The sequence below is a fragment of the Scheffersomyces coipomensis genome (genome assembly GCF_036884675.1).
Source record: "Scheffersomyces coipomensis strain NRRL Y-17651 chromosome Unknown DFJ63scaffold_1, whole genome shotgun sequence".
NCBI lineage: Eukaryota > Fungi > Ascomycota > Pichiomycetes > Serinales > Debaryomycetaceae > Scheffersomyces > Scheffersomyces coipomensis.
Genome location: NW_027042892.1, coordinates 946873 through 964411, shown reverse-complemented (window position 1 = coordinate 964411; position 17539 = coordinate 946873). Strand labels below are relative to the sequence as shown.

The 17539-nt window shown below is 30.2% G+C and overlaps 7 protein-coding genes across 7 annotated transcripts; 4 read left to right on the top strand and 3 right to left on the bottom strand. All coding sequences in view use genetic code 12, as the record gives it.

The window, feature by feature from the left end:
* Positions 1-50: 50 nt before the first annotated feature.
* Positions 51-1706, bottom strand: ERG10 (acetyl-CoA C-acetyltransferase). The gene has a single exon (XM_064903871.1). It carries the CDS (start codon positions 1361-1363, stop codon positions 152-154), a length of 1212 nt encoding a protein of 403 aa, XP_064764628.1. The 5' UTR covers positions 1364-1706; the 3' UTR covers positions 51-151.
* Positions 1707-2050: 344 nt separating this feature from the next.
* DFJ63DRAFT_310448 (uncharacterized protein) lies at positions 2051-3187 on the top strand (the record flags this gene model as incomplete). Its single annotated transcript, XM_064905597.1, has 1 exon — positions 2051-3187. One exon carries the CDS (start codon positions 2051-2053, stop codon positions 3185-3187), a length of 1137 nt encoding a protein of 378 aa, XP_064764627.1.
* Positions 3188-3393: 206 nt separating this feature from the next.
* Positions 3394-4134, top strand: DFJ63DRAFT_310447 (uncharacterized protein; the record flags this gene model as incomplete). The annotated part of the gene is made up of 1 exon (XM_064905596.1): positions 3394-4134. One exon carries the CDS (start codon positions 3394-3396, stop codon positions 4132-4134), a length of 741 nt encoding a protein of 246 aa, XP_064764626.1.
* Positions 4135-4216: 82 nt separating this feature from the next.
* RIM11 (serine/threonine protein kinase) lies at positions 4217-8046 on the bottom strand. The gene is made up of 2 exons (XM_064906707.1): positions 7694-8046; positions 4217-5746 (listed from the first exon to the last, which is right to left on the bottom strand). The coding sequence occupies exons 1-2, from the start codon at positions 7947-7949 to the stop codon at positions 4503-4505; spliced, it is 1500 nt and encodes a 499-aa protein (XP_064764625.1). The 5' UTR covers positions 7950-8046; the 3' UTR covers positions 4217-4502.
* Positions 8047-9840: 1794 nt separating this feature from the next.
* Positions 9841-12920, top strand: BAT21 (branched-chain-amino-acid transaminase; the record flags this gene model as incomplete). The annotated part of the gene is made up of 2 exons (XM_064907347.1): positions 9841-9883; positions 11815-12920. The coding sequence occupies 2 exons, from the start codon at positions 9841-9843 to the stop codon at positions 12918-12920; spliced, it is 1149 nt and encodes a 382-aa protein (XP_064764624.1).
* An 86-nt stretch (positions 12921-13006) lies between these two features.
* On the bottom strand, positions 13007-14020 carry HYM1 (Hym1p; the record flags this gene model as incomplete). Its single annotated transcript, XM_064907741.1, has 1 exon — positions 13007-14020. One exon carries the CDS (start codon positions 14018-14020, stop codon positions 13007-13009), a length of 1014 nt encoding a protein of 337 aa, XP_064764623.1.
* Positions 14021-14491: 471 nt separating this feature from the next.
* Positions 14492-16979, top strand: VPS36 (ESCRT-II subunit protein). Its single transcript, XM_064903870.1, has one exon. The coding sequence runs from the start codon at positions 14649-14651 to the stop codon at positions 16791-16793; it is 2145 nt and encodes a 714-aa protein (XP_064764622.1). The 5' UTR covers positions 14492-14648; the 3' UTR covers positions 16794-16979.
* Positions 16980-17539: the final 560 nt, after the last annotated feature.

Genomic DNA, 17539 nt, shown 5'->3' with positions numbered 1-17539 from the left:
ATTTTTGTATAAATTTCATCGCACACAAACTAGACATTTTTTGGTAGCTCTACACAAAACAATTTTTTATTTTTTAATAAATATATATATTTTAACTTTAATTTAATTTGCAAGTAGAACACTTCTATATGATAACTATTAATCAACTAATCTATAATTTAGCATCATGGTCAATTTTTTCAATAACAATGGAAGAAGCACCACCACCACCATTACAAACACCAGCAACACCGAATCTACCTCCTTCTTGACTTAAGACAGAAAGTAAAGTAACAACAATTCTAGCACCAGAACAACCTAATGGATGACCTAAGGCAACAGCTCCACCGTAGACATTTAATTTTTCATGAGGAATATCACAGAGTTTAGCATTGGCTAAACCAACAACAGAGAAAGCTTCATTTAATTCGAAGAAATCAACTTGATCTTGAGTAATACCAGCATGTTTTAAAGCTTTTGGAATGGCTAAAGATGGAGCAATAGTGAAATCAATTGGAGCTCTAGCGGCTTCACCCCAACCTTTAATTTTAGCTAATGGTTTTAAACCTAATTCTTTTAATTTTGATTCAGAAACTAAAATAACAGCAGCACCACCATCATTTAATTTAGAAGCATTTGGAGCTGTAACAGTACCATTTTCCTTTTGGAAAACAGTTCTAGCACTTCTTAATTTTGATTCATTGAAATTCTTAACTTCTTCATCTTGAGATACAACAGTATCTGGTTTACCTCTGAAACCTTTAATAGTGACTGGAACAATTTCATTATCGAATTTACCTGATTTTTGAGCATTTTGAGCTTTAGTATAAGAATTAATAGCGAATTCGTCTTGATGATCTCTTGAAAATTCGTGGTCAGCAGCACATTTTTCAGCAGCAACACCCATTAATTTTTGTTCATAAACATCTAATAAACCATCTTTTTGAACACCATCAACTAAAGTGGCATCACCGTATCTGGCACCAGTTCTAGCAGTTGGGATATAATAAGGAGTGTTAGACATAGATTCAGCACCACCAGCAATGACAATTTCAGCATTACCAGTCATGATAGTTTGAGTGGCTAAAATAATTGCTTTTAAACCAGAAGCACAAACTTTGTTAATAGTAGTGGCCACAATTGATTCTGGTAAACCAGATTTTAAGGCAACTTGTCTAGCTGGAGCTTGACCAACATTAGCTTGTAAAACACCACCAAAGAAGATTTCTTCGACTTCTTCTGGTTTAATTTGAGGAACTTTAGCTAATGCTGCCTTTACAGCAGCAGAACCTAAATCACTATAAGTAAGAGAAGAAAGTTGACCTTGGAAGGAACCAATTGGAGTACGTGCGGTGGCAACGATATAGACGTCTTGAAAAGCCATGATTGATTGAATATGTATGTGATTGATGGAGTTGATATTCAAACTTCAAAAAGAGAAACAAGTGGAATATAAATTGGCAGCAAATAATTCACTTTAAAAGTTTCAAAACATTTTTTTCAAAGCTGGTCGTATAAATTTCTTTTTTTGGTTTTACGTGTTTTAGGGAACGACGATAATTTTCGTCTTTTTCCGAGGGTTGGGTAAGTCACGTGTGTGACAGTTTTCCATTTATCAAATTTTAACAGCAATTTACCCCATTTGAATAATGGTGGGGTTGGTTACTAACCATTGACAAGGGATGTGGATGTGTTTGTTTTAAGTATCAAGAGATTCTAACCTTTTCTAAACCTGAAAGGTTTGTTGTGTGATTAGCTACTACGAGATATGTAGCTTGTCGGACTTATGGATCTTTCTTATCCCTTTATTGCCACTTAGTAATTAGTTATAATGTATTAATGAGATTCTATTTCATTCATTTATGGCTGTAATATTGAAAGAAAAAGTGATATCTTTCATGTTGTCAATCTTGCTAATAAGGTATTTAAGCCATAACTTCATATAGTATGTTAAACGACGATGACTGCAAAAAGAAAACTGAGATTTGATTTTTCGCGTTAACATTTGTAGATGAAAAATGTAAACAAATCAACTTTGGTATAGTAAATTGACATCAACTGTCAGATTGACATGTCTCGATTTACTCCGGCGGAGAATTTGCAGTTGAAATATTGCCTTGAGAATTCATCTACTCCTATACTTCATATTCCAAATGGTGGCAGAGGTGAAAAGGTTATTTTAAAAATACCCGAATCAAAATGGGAAAGTTGGATAACTAATGAGAAGAAAGACAACCAATGGACACGACGCTTGAACTCTGGATCCAGCAGTTGTCTGGTCTGGATACAAGAGTACGTTTGCAGACTCAAAGGTCATCGGAAACCTAAACTTAGTGCACCTTTTCGCCAGAGGAAGAATTACACCAAAACAGTTGGTTGTGGAGCAGGATTTACAGCCAGATTAAGTCAGAAATTCTGGCCAGGAAGTAAGACTGATCGAACCGTCGTTCTAACGTGCTATTGGAACCATAATCACGAGGCACCACCACGAGAAACAAACGATGATCATTATACTAGAATTGAAGCTAAGGAATCTGAATTAATAGATTTAATTACCCCACAAGTTTCAGGCCCTACAGAACTGCCCAGACATACCAACATTTCTGGTGGTTTTCCTGAAAGTGATACAAAAGAGCTAAATGAAAGCCAAAATATGAGAGACACCCTTGGGTATGACATAACATACGCTCTTTGTGAATGTAACGGTATCCGAAATGATAATGCCTATCTGATTCTGTCCAAACAATCAACCACTAATTTTCCTATTTCTGAAGTATCTCAAGACATCGAAATACCTCATAGAGATCGAGTTATAAATATAGCAGGATATGTTAATGTATTTCAGAAACAAGGGTTGATGGAGCTACTTGCTAGAAATCGCATAATTAATTTGACCAAACCTAAAGAGACTGTTACCAATAGAACTGTTACTACAAGAGATTCTGTAAATCCACCAGAATTTTCGAAACAAATGCTGAGGTCAACCAGGGATAATATAGAGATTATTGGAAATAGAGGGGTTCCAATTATGCCTATAAGCAATCAAAGAGGTAAGTTAGCTGATATTACTAATGTAACTCACAAAAAGACAACAACCAATAAAATAGTTAAGACTAATTACTATGCTAACAAGGAAAAGCCAGTGCCCACATGTACATCCCCTAGGGCCAGTTTGATCCAAACAATCTTAAATGATGTTCTTGATTAGTAAAGATCAATATTTACAGAGTAAAGTTTCCTTTGGAATGGCATCTTTTATCAGCAACTTGTTAGATTTATAAATAGATTAAGTAGAATAATTAACGAAATTCAGTCACGTGAGTCATTTTTGAGTTAAATCAGAAAGAAAAATTAACAGATCCTAGAATTATCGTAGTTTGCTGTCTATTATATCATTCATTACCAGCACCAATTATGTTTAGTTTAACTCTCAGGTCAAGGATTGGTATCAATCTGTATTCTCGGGCACTTTGTCTTTCCAAACCGAGTTCAATCGTACTTTCTAGACATTTATTACATACCACACCATCATTAAGTAGCATATTCAAAAAGGCAGCTCCAACACCAACATCAACCACATCTTCTCCAACATCACCAGCAACAGATGAAGTTTATAAGACTCATCCAATTCTTAAGAGAGTGCCGAGATTCTTACGTCGTTATACTACACAATTCATACATGCACCTGTTAGTCATGTCATTTCGTTTCTTGTGCTTCATGAATTAACGGCCATAGTACCTTTAATTTCCCTTTGGTATTGTCTTTATAATTTCCCTGATTATTTCCATTTCATAGATTGGAGTGTGGGAAGTATGAATGAAGTATATGTGAAAGGAGTTGAAGTTATCAATAAGAGTTTGGATAAGTATCAAATTGGGGCTATTGATGGATTAGAAGATAAAGTTAAATTATTATCAACTGGTGCTACTTCATATGTAGTTGTTAAATTATTGGCACCCGGTAGAGTCGTATTTAGTTTATTATTTATGAATTGGTTTGCTAAATGGTTTGTGGTGCCAATTTCTAACTTATTCAAAAGAAAGAAACGTACCCCTTCTTCACCAATCGAAAGTTCTGAAGATACTGCCACTACGGTTACACCACCAATTTCAAATCTGATTAGTGTTAAAAAAGTGGATAAACCAAGATTATAATCAAAATTAGTACATAGATTATTTTTGTATTGTATTCATTCATGCATTCATTTCGTATATAAATAATATATAAAAAAGAGGTAATAATAATAATAAAGAATAATAAAAAACGGAATAGTAAGTTGTAAAGTTGTAAGGGTTGTAGTGGTAATAACAATTAGGAAGAAAAGAAGAAGAAAATACAATGATGAAAACAAATAACAGTCTCTTTAGTTATTGATGATGATGATATGTATATACTTAAGCACATACTTTATGCAAATCCTTTTTATTTTAATACACTTTGTTTGATATTTTTTAAATTCTGTATGTTCATTTTTTAATTTTGACAATAATAATAATAATAAGTGAGGAGGAGGGGAGTTTGTTCAATCCAAGGTTACTTTTAATTCTTCAGTTGTCAAAGGAACAAATTGATCAAATGATGTTATATTTTGAGATAACTCTAATTGATTTATATTAATCCAAGATGGAATCAATTTATAATTCAATTGAGGAGCCACTGATAATTCACGATCATTAAAATCAAATAATGGAGGTAAATCTCTTAAATCCGGTTGATTTGAATAAATTTGATATTGAGCATTATTTGAACTTACTGCCGCAGTTGAAGTTGAATTATTTGTTATGGAATTATGATGATGGAATTGTTGACTAAAGATTTTTCTATAATTTGGTAATTTAATTTGAGGATTTCTTAATTCATCAAAATATGGATTAATTAATGCTTCTATACAAGATATTCTTTCAATTGGTGAATATTGTAAAATTAAAATTAAAAATTGTATACAATCCAATGACATCTTTTTAAAGATTTTTTGTAATGGCATTGGTTTAATTTGAGGAAATTTATGTTCCATATAATTTGGATTCATTTTTTCAATTTGATCTTTAGATGGAGTACCTAAAATTTTAATAATTTCAACTAATTGATCAATACCGGATTCACCTGGAAATAAAGGTTGACCTAAAATTAGTTCTGCCATTACACAACCGGCTGACCAAACATCAATCTTAGTGGTATAATTGGTAGCACCAAAGATTAATTCAGGAGCACGATAATATCTTGAACAAATATAAGAAACATTTGGTTCATTTGGATTTAAAATTTTTGCAGAACCAAAATCACATAATTTTAATTCACCAGTTTCAGGATTAATTAATAAATTTTGAGGTTTTATATCACGATGACAAATACCTTGAGAATGAATATAATTTAAAGCTCTGAACATTTGATAAGTATATAATTTAACTTCCAATGGAGGCATTGATAATCGTTTGGCCACATAATAATGACTTGCTTTATAAAGAGTTTCGGGGACAAATTCCAAAATTAAATTCAAATATAATTCATTTTTATCATTATTAGTATAGAAATAATATTTTAAATCAGTTATATTTCGATGATGAACCAATTTCATAATTTGTAATTCACGATTTTTAAATCGTTTATCTTGTAAAACTCGTTTCATGGCAGCTAATTCATTAGTAGGTAAGATTTGAGTTTGAAACACTACCCCAAATGAACCATGACCCACCATTTGAGATTGAGTATATTGAATGGTTTCGATGGTTCCGGTATGACCATTGGTGACATTTTCAGTTATAACTTCTATTTTCGACATAGTTAGTATATTGTATTATATGATATTTGGTAAATTTAATTTATTTTATTTTATGATTATTATTAGGATTGGGGGATGATTTGGTGATGCTATGAGATTATTAACAAGATAAGTGTATAAGTTATATCAATAAATAAAAAAGTAAAAGGGAAAGGAAAGGAATGTAATTGATGATGTCAAAATTTCAATCGATCAATTTCGGTGATGATGGTGAAATGAGCAAATGATTTTTATGGAGAATGACCTTTAATTGACACAAAAATAAAAGTGAGAGAGAGAGCACACTAATTATTTTTCGGTCGGTGTAATTCAGACTTTTTTTTTGATCTCTAAACAAAATAGAAATAGACAACAAAAAAGTAATTAAGGAATATGATCAATGATTATCATATATGTTATGGATAGGGAAAGGTCGAGGGGGTAAAGTATGATTGAATTGATTTAATTCAGCTTTTGAATCAATCGATTGATGGATTGATGAATGGATGGATGAGTGGGGGAGGAGCAGGCAATGATTGATCAGTAGAAAAAGTAGCTAACGTAAACTAAACTAAAATTAAACTAATCAATCAATGAGTACAATTAAACTAATCAACCAAGTACGATTAGTCCAGTAATGATATTGATATAATGGAGTTGCAATTCTTTTTAGGGTATGTTATAATTGAGATAAACACAGCCAAAGAAGAAAAGAAAAAAAGCAGCAACAAGCACAAGTAGAATGAATGGAAAGGATTAAAGTTCTATTAAAAAAGATATCTCTATGATATGATGAATGATGAATGATTTGGTCCACTGGGATGATGATATGGGGATGGATCAATAGTATCAACACAGAAAGAAAGGAAATGGTTGTCAAACTTGAAAGAAGAAAGAAACAAAAAAGATGTTGTAAATAATTGTATTTTCGTTGGTGATGGTGAACTTCAGCTCTCAGAGAGTGGAGATTTTTTTTCCTACTTGACCTTTTCAGACAAAAAAAAAAAAAAAACGGGAGACATTTTTTGATCTTTTTATTTTTTTTCCTGGAGTTAACCTGTAAAACTTCACCCACCCCCGTATTAAATGGAAAGGAACATATCATTTGTTTATTTTTACGTGACCCATTTTTAAGATGTCGTCGTAAATTGTGTCTGAATAAGCTATGACGAATGTCGTCAGACACTTTATCACACTCTATTGATTTTGCCCCACCTTATTATTAATTCATCATTACGTAGTTACCATGTCTTAGTTTTACAACTTTAGTATATCCATTTCATTCATTACTGTCCCCTTAATACTGAAACAAATCCCTCTTTCTTTCTCTCTCCCTAAATAATGTATCTTCTCCATTATAAGGATGATTAAAAATATTGTTTGTAGCCTTGTCTATTTTTATTTAATTGTTAAGGTTTATTGTTGCTGCTAATTATTTCTTATTTGATTTGAGTTGATATTGATTTGATATAATTACTTTTAAGGACATCTCTTCTTTCCCTCACTAAGCATTTTCTCACTAAAATTTCTTTCTTTCTTCGCTGTCGCACACTTCCTCCCTCCCTTCCTTCCTGCCTGCCTCTCTCTCCTCCGCAATTTCGCTTTTCTATTTATGGATGAGATTTATTTTTGCTCTTATTTCGTTCTGTTTTTTTCCCCACCTTTCCTTAAACCACAAAGGGAAATTGTTAATCAAAAGGGTTAGAAATAATAATAAATATGATTTGATAATCATCTCTATAGATGGGGGTTAGTAATATTTTAAAAATTAATTAGTATAATGGTTGTTTGTTTGGTTGTTTGTTTCCTAAATATATTCTATCAAAGTTAATATCCTTTCCTTCCCTCTCGTTAAAATCTTCATAAGCCCACATCATTATACTCTCTTGTTGTCTTGACATCTCTCTAATAATCATAAAAATAAATTGAAATTGAAAATTTGGGTTTATACATACCGATAAAATCACTTGATCTATTATATTTTGAATCAGGAATCTTGAATTTATTAAATTTACTCTTTAAATTTTGTCTTGTTTGAGTCATGGTTGATTTTGTTTGATCATAACTGAAGGATTTTTTTAAAGGATGAATCAATCCATCATCCTCTATTTCATTCTCTCCTACTTGATTATTATGATGATGATGATTATTTAATGAATTCGATTGCAGCATTGATTGTGATGATGTACTATTACCATTTGACCCCTTCATAAAGGTGAAGAATTTATTAGTGATGGAATTACTTCTCTTTTTTTGATCTTGTAAATGAGTATAATTATTATTGATATATGAATTATGTCTAATTTTACCATCATTAGTAGTATCAATCGTATTATTAGCCGTAGTAGGGATAGTATAATCTCCATTATTATTATGATTATGGTTATTACTCCTGTTTGACATAGTGGAATTCATAAGATTATTCATATTAAAGGGATCTTTAAAATATAATCCTCCATCATTCATAGTAACATCTTTAAGTAAATCTTCTTCTTCTTCATCTTGAGTAGTTTCTCCTGTGGAAACTTCATCCTTATGATTATTATAGTTAGTGGTAGTTCTAGGTTTAGTGATATCCGATGCAGTTTGATAATTTGTTTTTGATTGATATGGATTAAATGATTGAATAGTTCCTTCTTCATCATCATCAAGTGTAGGTTTTTCATTATTATTATTATTATTATTCATTTGTCCACTAAACCCTGGTTTCATAAGACATCCTCTATATTTCTGTCTTAATTCTTTTGATTCAACTCTTTGATCATGTTTTAATTGATATAATTCTTCTTTATGATCTTTTCTTAATTGTTTTAATTCTTGCTTTTTATCTTTTCTTAATTGTTGTTTCTTTTTTAATCTTGATTTTTTAACATGTTTATTAGCATCTTGATATATCGGTTTATCAATAATTAAATCTTTTAATATGGGTGTTGCTATATCAAAATTATGAATATACATGGGATAATATTTATTTATGCCATATTTTGATTGTAATTCATCATAGTTTAAGATTTTAATATATTGTTGAGATATTAACGATTCTAATTCTTCATCATTAAGTTCATTATGAGTACTATTTATTAAAGTTGAAGCAGATGACATATCATCAAATCCTTTATTACTATGAGTATGAGTATGGTTTCGAGATTGGTCTGATAATGATAATTTATGAAGTTTCTTATTAAGTAGGGTAGCCGATGTCATGGTTAGTTAATGTGGTACGGTGAGGTATTATTATATGACAAGGGAATGACTGATGTTGGTAATGAAATGAAATGAAACTAATATAAAGAAAGAAAAGTAAATAGATAATTGAAAAAAAAAAAAAACCTATAAACATTTATTTTTTAAAATAAGTAAATCCTATAATCCATTAACTATAATGAAAAGGTTAAATGACTTCCTCTTCCTTAATAGTGTTATGAGATATGAAAGCTGGAGCTACCATGTATGTATACTAAAAACCATAACAATACCAAAAATTAAACTTTGTCAATGTCAAATTATGTATGTAAGTGGAGTAAAATTAAGTGGGGAATAAAAGTGGAGTATAAAAATAATAATTACACAAAATCGGCGTTTTTTTTTTTTTTTTTTGTCGTTTTTGTCTTTCCCTTCTTCTTTTGGTCTGTTTTTGTCGTTTTTGTCGTTTTTGTCGCTTTTTCTTTGGTATGATTGTGAAAATTTTTGCAGTACTTAAAATGATTAGCAATGAGTGAGTGAGTGAGTGAGGGCACAATTGTAATGTAATGAGGGCGGGGAGGGTAGAAATGTTAGGAGCAAAGGAAGTTTTTATTTACAGTAGCCACGATATACATATAAAAACGCAATTTTAATTAATTATAATAAGCTAATTTCATTTAATTTCATTTCATCTTATACTAGTTAGATTTATTCTAAAGTGTAAATCAATCCCAACCTAATAACAAAGTAATTAATTCAACCATTCCAGATTGCTGACATCATTGATGACCTTGAGTCATGTTTATTCAATCTAACAGCAATCTTAATTACAGACTAATCTAAATAGTATAAGTATATAAATTGATCTCTGAATAAGTTAATCTAAAATCTAAACTGTTTAATAAGATATTCAGCACCTATGAATCACTCTGTTAATCTAATTTACAACGATAATCTTATGTGTAAGTTTTTTTCTTGTTTTGTATGATGAAATAGGTTATTTCACGGATAACTAATTCATGTTCCCACAAAAGATTTAATCCCTACATATTCACTCCCTCCCTCCCACATACACACACACACACACACACACACACACCCACAATCCCTTTTATCTATAATTTATTCCTTATTTATTTAAACTACCCATTTCACTTTTTTATGTTAATAATTGAACTACTTTTCCTGCACTTAATCTTTTACTTCTATCATAATACATCATTTTATTAATAATTTGTTTAACTTTTTCATTACAACATTTTGGTAAAATTTTATCCATTGATTTTCTTAATTCAATTTGAAATTGAAATTGTTTAAAATGATAATTATCATTATTTAATTCATTCCAAATTAATTCAGGATATTGATTTACTTTCTCTTTATCAGTACTAATGATTGGGGTACCAAAATTTGTAAATATCTTTGTTAATAAATATAAATCACTTAATCCAAATTCTTCATCTTCTCCTTCACCTTCATTCTTATCATCTTCTAAGATTGATTTAAAATTAGGGGAATATAATATGGTTAATATTATCCCCATTGACCAAATATCAACCTCATAATCATAATTCGTAATTCCTAAACAAACTTCGGGAGGTTTGAATATACCTGTACTTATATCAAGATATTTTTGACTTGGATCTTCAAATTTAACAAGATTTGAATTATTATAATCATAACTTATCCCAAAATCTCCAATAATAGGCTTTCTAATATAATTCTCTTCTCCTTCATCACTCTTATTAAAGAAGATATTTGATAATTTTAAATCACGATGAATGATCTTATGAGAATGAAGGAATTCTAACCCTTTCATAACACTGATAAAAAACATCTCAATATCATCTTCTTTCATAATATTTTTAATCAGTTTACTCTTTATAGATCCATCTAAAAAATTAAATTTAGTGACAATTCGAACATAATTAGGATCACTTATTTTAATCACTTTATCCAAACTTATATGATATTCCGGCATAACCAATACTAAATCATCCATATATTCATATGAATTAAGTAATTCACATACATAAGGACATTGATGATTCAATTGATTAAGGATATTCAATTCATATCGAATATTATGAGGTTTGATATTGATGTCCACATCAACGATTTTTAATACTACTGATGTATGAGTTTGCTGATCTTCAGCTCGATATACATCTGAAACATGACCACTATAGATGATTTTCCGATTGATATATCGTTTATTGATATCCGACATCGTAATGTGATTGATCAATCGTAATCAAATTAATTGTGCTGCCAAAATTATTTCTAAACTGCTTCTATTTTTTTTTTGGATCATTATTTACATTTTGTCTGATGATTTGAATTGTACCTCTTGTAGACATCAAATTATATCATGATGTTTATGAAGTATATTCTACCAATCCTGATTAAGTCATGTCCTGGATTAAGCCAATCAGACACTAATTATACCAAATGACACATACTGTTTATCTTGTTATATATATTATGGCTTGTATCGGCTGTTTAACCTATTTATGACTAATTAAGTAATTTCCCTTAACCGGTATGCCATCCCACTATCAATCGTGCGACGATGGTAAAAACCGAAAAAAAATATCTCTGATACCAAAACAACACTTATCAAAAATTAGTCACCACTTGCTTTTAACTGTATTTATACATCTTTCTTTCGTTATAGACTTTCTTTTAGGATCCTTAACTGTTATTATAGAGACAGTTAAAGCTATTCATCAGATACTTTTTTATAGACCCCCAAAAAAAAGAACAGATAGAAACTATTGAGTCATCATGAGATCAATTATATCCAATCGTTTATCTTCGACTTTACGTAAGACCACCATTACTACTTATCGTAATCAATTCTTCAGTACCAAATCATTCACTTATCAACAAGCTCCCTTAGATGCTTCCAAATTAATTATACAGAAAACAACCACTCCTAATGAAAAATTAGCCAATGATAAATTAGTCTTTGGAAAGACTTTCACTGATCATATGTTGGAAATTGAATGGACAGCTGAAAATGGATGGGGAACTCCAACTATTAGTCCTTATCATAAATTAACCTTGGATCCTTCTACTATTGTGTTACATTATGCCTTTGAATTATTCGAAGGTATGAAAGCTTATAGAGATACTGATAATAATATTAGAACTTTCAGAGGGGATAAAAATATGATTAGAATGAATAAATCAGCTGATAGAATTTGTTTACCAACATTTGAAGGGGAACAATTACAACAATTGATTGATAAATTATTAGTTCTTGATGAATCCTTCGTTCCAAAAGGTCAAGGTTATTCTCTTTATTTAAGACCTACTTTAATTGGAACATCTGAATCTTTAGGGGTAAGTGTTCCAGATCGTGCTCTTTTATTCGTCATTGCCTCCCCTGTTGGTCCTTATTATGGAACTGGATTCAAACCAGTTAGTTTAGAAGCCACTGATTATGCTGTCAGAGCTTGGCCAGGAGGTGTTGGAGATAAAAAATTAGGTGCCAATTATGCTCCATGTGTTAAACCTCAATTAGAAGCTGCTAAAAGAGGTTATCAACAAAATCTTTGGTTATTCGGTGATGAAGGCTATATCACTGAAGTTGGTACTATGAATGTATTCTTTGTATTTAAAACTGAAGATGGTAAAAATGAATTAGTCACTGCTCCATTAGATGGAACTATTTTAGAAGGAGTTACAAGAGATTCAGTATTGGAATTAGCTAAAGATAAATTACCTTCTGATCAATGGATTATAAGTGAAAGAAAATTCACTATAAAAGATGTAGCTGAAAAAGCAGCAAAAGGTGAATTAATTGAAGCTTTTGGTGCTGGTACTGCTGCAGTTGTATCTCCAATTAAAAGTATTGGTTGGAAAGATCAAGAAATTAATGTACCTTTGGCTGCTGGTGATTCAGGTGAATTAACTAAACAAATTGCTGAATGGATTAGACAAATTCAATATGGTGAAGTTGAATATAAAAATTGGTCAAGAGTTGCAAAATAAGATTAGATATTACTAGTATATACCAATTCACACCCCATTTATTTTTTTTATCTGTTCTATATAGATTTATATATATTTACTTTCATTTATTGAATTCTTTCAATATCAGGTAATTGTTGAATTTTACCTAAAATATAATCCCTTTCTTCCACTAAATTTGGAATTTGATAACTTTCAATATCAAATCCTTTAAAAAATGCAATAAAATTTTCTTTATTCTTAACCAAAATATCTAATACTTTTTGCGATTTCTTTGGTTTTGCAATAAAAAATTTAAATATTTGAAATCCTTCAATTTGTAAATTTTTCAGTTTATCATTTAAAATTAACATTATAATCTTTAAATTAGTTGCTTCATCAAAATATTTACTATTTTGATTATATTTTTGTAATATAATTTCACTTAATAATCGAACACTTTGTCTTTTGGTAACATAATTTGATGATTGCATTAATTTATTAATATTTATAACAAATTGATCATAATTATTATTTAAAAATTCTGATACTAATTTTCTATGAGTTGTTAATAAATCATGTAAAGTTATAAATGAATCAGTTGCAATTTCAAATATTGGAATTTGAACATATTTAAAAAAATTCCAAAATAATGAATTACCTAATATAAATTTATTAATGATTTCAAATTTTAAACAATCTCGTAAGATTTGACCACTTATTAATCCAATTGAATGAGTTTCTGGACCCTTTAATAACATCAAGATGATTTCAGGTTTGGAATTAATAATATAATCAACAGTAGGAGATTTATTTGCTAATTGTCGTCGTAAAAGATTCAGAAATATTAATTGAACATCTTTTCTTGAATCAAAATCTAATTTCTTTAAATGGTATATCAAAAGGTATAATGAATCAGTGGAATATATTTCTTGGGCCAAATAACTGATTTGATCAGGTTGGGGAGCATTTTCATCATCTCCAATCAATATAACTTTCATTTGTTTTAAATATCGGGAACATTCATCTTGATACTTTTTTTGACTATCACCCACACTTGAATCCAATTTAATCACCAGTTCATTAACGGCACGAACTATCTCTTGTGGAGTCTTAGGATTTCTCTTGAATAAAAATGACATGATCTATAAGCGGCTGTATACCCTCTTTCTCTCTTTCTGTGTTATATGTCTATCAAAAAAATAGACGCTTTATAATATCAAACCCCAGAAACACTCTATAAAATCAAACTTAAGATTGATCAAAAACTTCCTATTGACCAAAAACTTAAAACACCAGGAACCTTAAACTAAAAAATGAAATAAAAATGCAATCAATCAAAAGTGGATATGAATTTGACGGTTACTTGCAACAAAAAATACTCGTTGCTGCCTATTCAATCTATATGGACCCCACTGAAAGGAAAAAGGAATGGAAAAAAGAATCAATGGATCAAACTGGTCTAAGATCAACTTATCCTTAGTCTGAACAATTCTATACCTTTGAAACGATCAATTGATGTTTGAACTGATGGAATTTATCCCTGTTGTAAAAGCTGAAACTGATTTGGTGCTGTAAAAAAATGGTAGAAAAATAAAAAAAAGTGGAATTTTTTGAACCAGGGGAAATTTTACAGTTTGCCACATTTATTATTCCCTTTTACAGTTTTGATTCTAGCTGTTTTTGACTATCAAAATATCTTGAATCAGATTTAAAGTCGAATTAACCTTCAACCATATAATAGATTATCAAGATCAATAGGATTGGACCATGGTGTCATATTTGAATATATGGCAGTCCATACTAATCAATAAGAGTAATCGGCCAGTGTTGCAAGAAGGAGAATACAATCTATTCATACGAGATAATATTGGTCTTTATCAGGGGAAACTGAAAATCATTAGTAGACAAAATGGGAGATTATATCTTACTAATAAACGAATCATCTATTTTGATAATGATAATAATGCCAATTGTATGGCTATAGCGGTTAGTGATGTCAATTCTTGTGAAATGATTGAAGGGTTCTTAAGATCGTCGCCTAAAGTTAAAGTTCACATAAAATCAAGTGATTTAGCAAATTCGAGTTCAACAGAATCTAATGGGAATGGTAGTAGTGGTAATAACAATAATAAGTCTAATGACGTGAGGATCATAAATTGGGCTTGTAAAATATGTTCTTATAATAATCAAATCTCCACCAATTTTGATTTTGATGAAAATGAAATCCCAAAATGTACTTCTTGTGGAATACGACCAAATAAACTATATCTTATAAAGCTTTTAGATACATCAAGAAGGAATTCAAGTGATGGTAGAGATCTGATTAATGAATCTGATACTCTTGCTCCCAGTTCAGCGCTTTCGTTATCCACTATGATGACCTCTACGACTGATTCCGCTACCACTGATGATGTTAGTATAACTTCAAGAAGAGATGATCAATGTCCAACTTGTACTTTTATAAACCATCCTTCCATGAAGTATTGTGAGTTATGTGGATCTGAATTAAAATCAAGTTTACCTCCAAGTTTACAACTTAAGTTGAATGAAAGTTTATCAAATTTATCCACAAATGCAAAGCCTAATACTTCTACTGATCCAAGTTCAAACATAACTAATCCTTTAAAGTTAAGATTAGAAACAAATAATGAAATATACACTAATAATAAACCATATATAAAGATCAGTTTTAGAAAAGGTGGAGAAGAAAAATTTATGAAGCATTTAGTTGAAATTCTTGATGATATTAGATGGGAATCATTAAAGAATAGAGGTGCTATAAATCAAAACTCAGTTAAACAACCATCATTAATCACAGAAAGAAAACAATCCATTAAGGGTGGACCTGGTATTCATGGATTGGAATTAAAAGGTGAACAACAAAGAAAACGAAATGAAATGATTTTAAGTACTTCATTAGATGATTTGGAACAATTAATGTTCAAATATCAAGATTTAATCAAATTATCGAATTCATTCACAAAGTTTGTGCGACGGGAAGGAAATATAAATTCAAAGTATAATACATCAACTGTAGTTCCACCATTGGTTATTAGAAAGAGTTCACCATTATTCTCACAAGAGTTATCTCGTCATATTAGTGAATATGCCACCAACTTTGAATTAACTAAAATATCATCCATGATTACGAGTCAAGAACTATTCAGTAATTATAATCGATTTTTAGTATTAACCCAAGGATTTGGGACGGAATTGATCTCACCTGAAGATTTCAATAAAGCAATTGAATTATTTGATACTCTTAAATTACCCATCAAAGTAAAAACTTATGAAAAGACAGGTTTGATCGTGTTAACTACGAGAAATTCATCTAACAGTTATGAAGAGTTCATTATCAAATTTATGAGAGATTTTGAGTATGAATTCACTTATAAAAAGTTAAAGAATAAAGAAATTGGAATTAATGATGATTTCTTACAGAATGAATATGATTATTTCAAAGGAGTTACTATTTCTGAAGTTTCTGATCGACTTATATGGTCATATAATATCACAGTACAAGAAATTGAAACCTGCATAGCGAATGGATCCATTGTCATAGATCAAAGTATCGCAGGGACATTTTATTATATCAATCAATTCTCATCCACTTACAAAAGTGAAATCGATGAAGATAAATTGATCGAAAAGATCAAGGAAGAAATCATCACTGAGCAAAATACCATCACTCAAGATTTAAAGGATCAATATGATAATGATAACTCTTCTAATTTAATCAATGTCCAACCTGATTATACGTTTGGAATCAATAGAATTAACGAATTAATGAAAGAAGATACTGGTGCAAGTAATGGTAGTGAATTAGAAAGTTTTAGAAACACACCAGAACCCCTGGCTCAATCATCCCAGTATACTTCACTTAATGACTTACAAGGTCTTTCTTTCAACTAAGTAAATGTCATGTACATACCTATACATACCTATATATATTCACACTTTATAGACTTCTTCATGTAAGATTAATAATGGGTGCAATCCCCATACTTTTTTAAAAATTACAATTTTGTTATCCGTAGCACAAAAAAAAAGCTGAACAAAAAAAAAGTTGAGACCAGTCAAACTTTCTCGAGTCTAATAATAATTAATTAGTGATAATTTAACTACTAGAGTATGGTAAGAACAAGTCATGGATAGTGATAAGATACTGCAATTACATTTATAATAGACCAAATCAACTAAATCAACTCATTAACCATAACAAATTAACCAAAATGAATAGTAATGGCATAATAAATAGCGCAAGCTATAAATCGATCAATATGAATCTACCTAATAATCAATCATCATCCCAACAAATACCTTCCAATATCCAACAACAATTGCATCTTATGAATGGTGGAGTTGGAACCAATACTAGTAATCAAATACCTATCATACCCCAACCAGCATTGATGGCTCTGAATTCAATATTAACCTTGGGACCTTTCAAACATCGAAAGGATCTTACTAGAGAATCAGTATTATCAACTTATCAAATTATAGGATATATTGCGGCTGGTACTTATGGTAAAGTGTATAAAGCGAGATTGAAAAACACTAATAAGGAGAATAATCAAAGTTCTAATAATCCTAATGATGGAATTCATGATTTACGAGTTAATGATGATAATAATAATAATAATAATGGTGCTAATAGT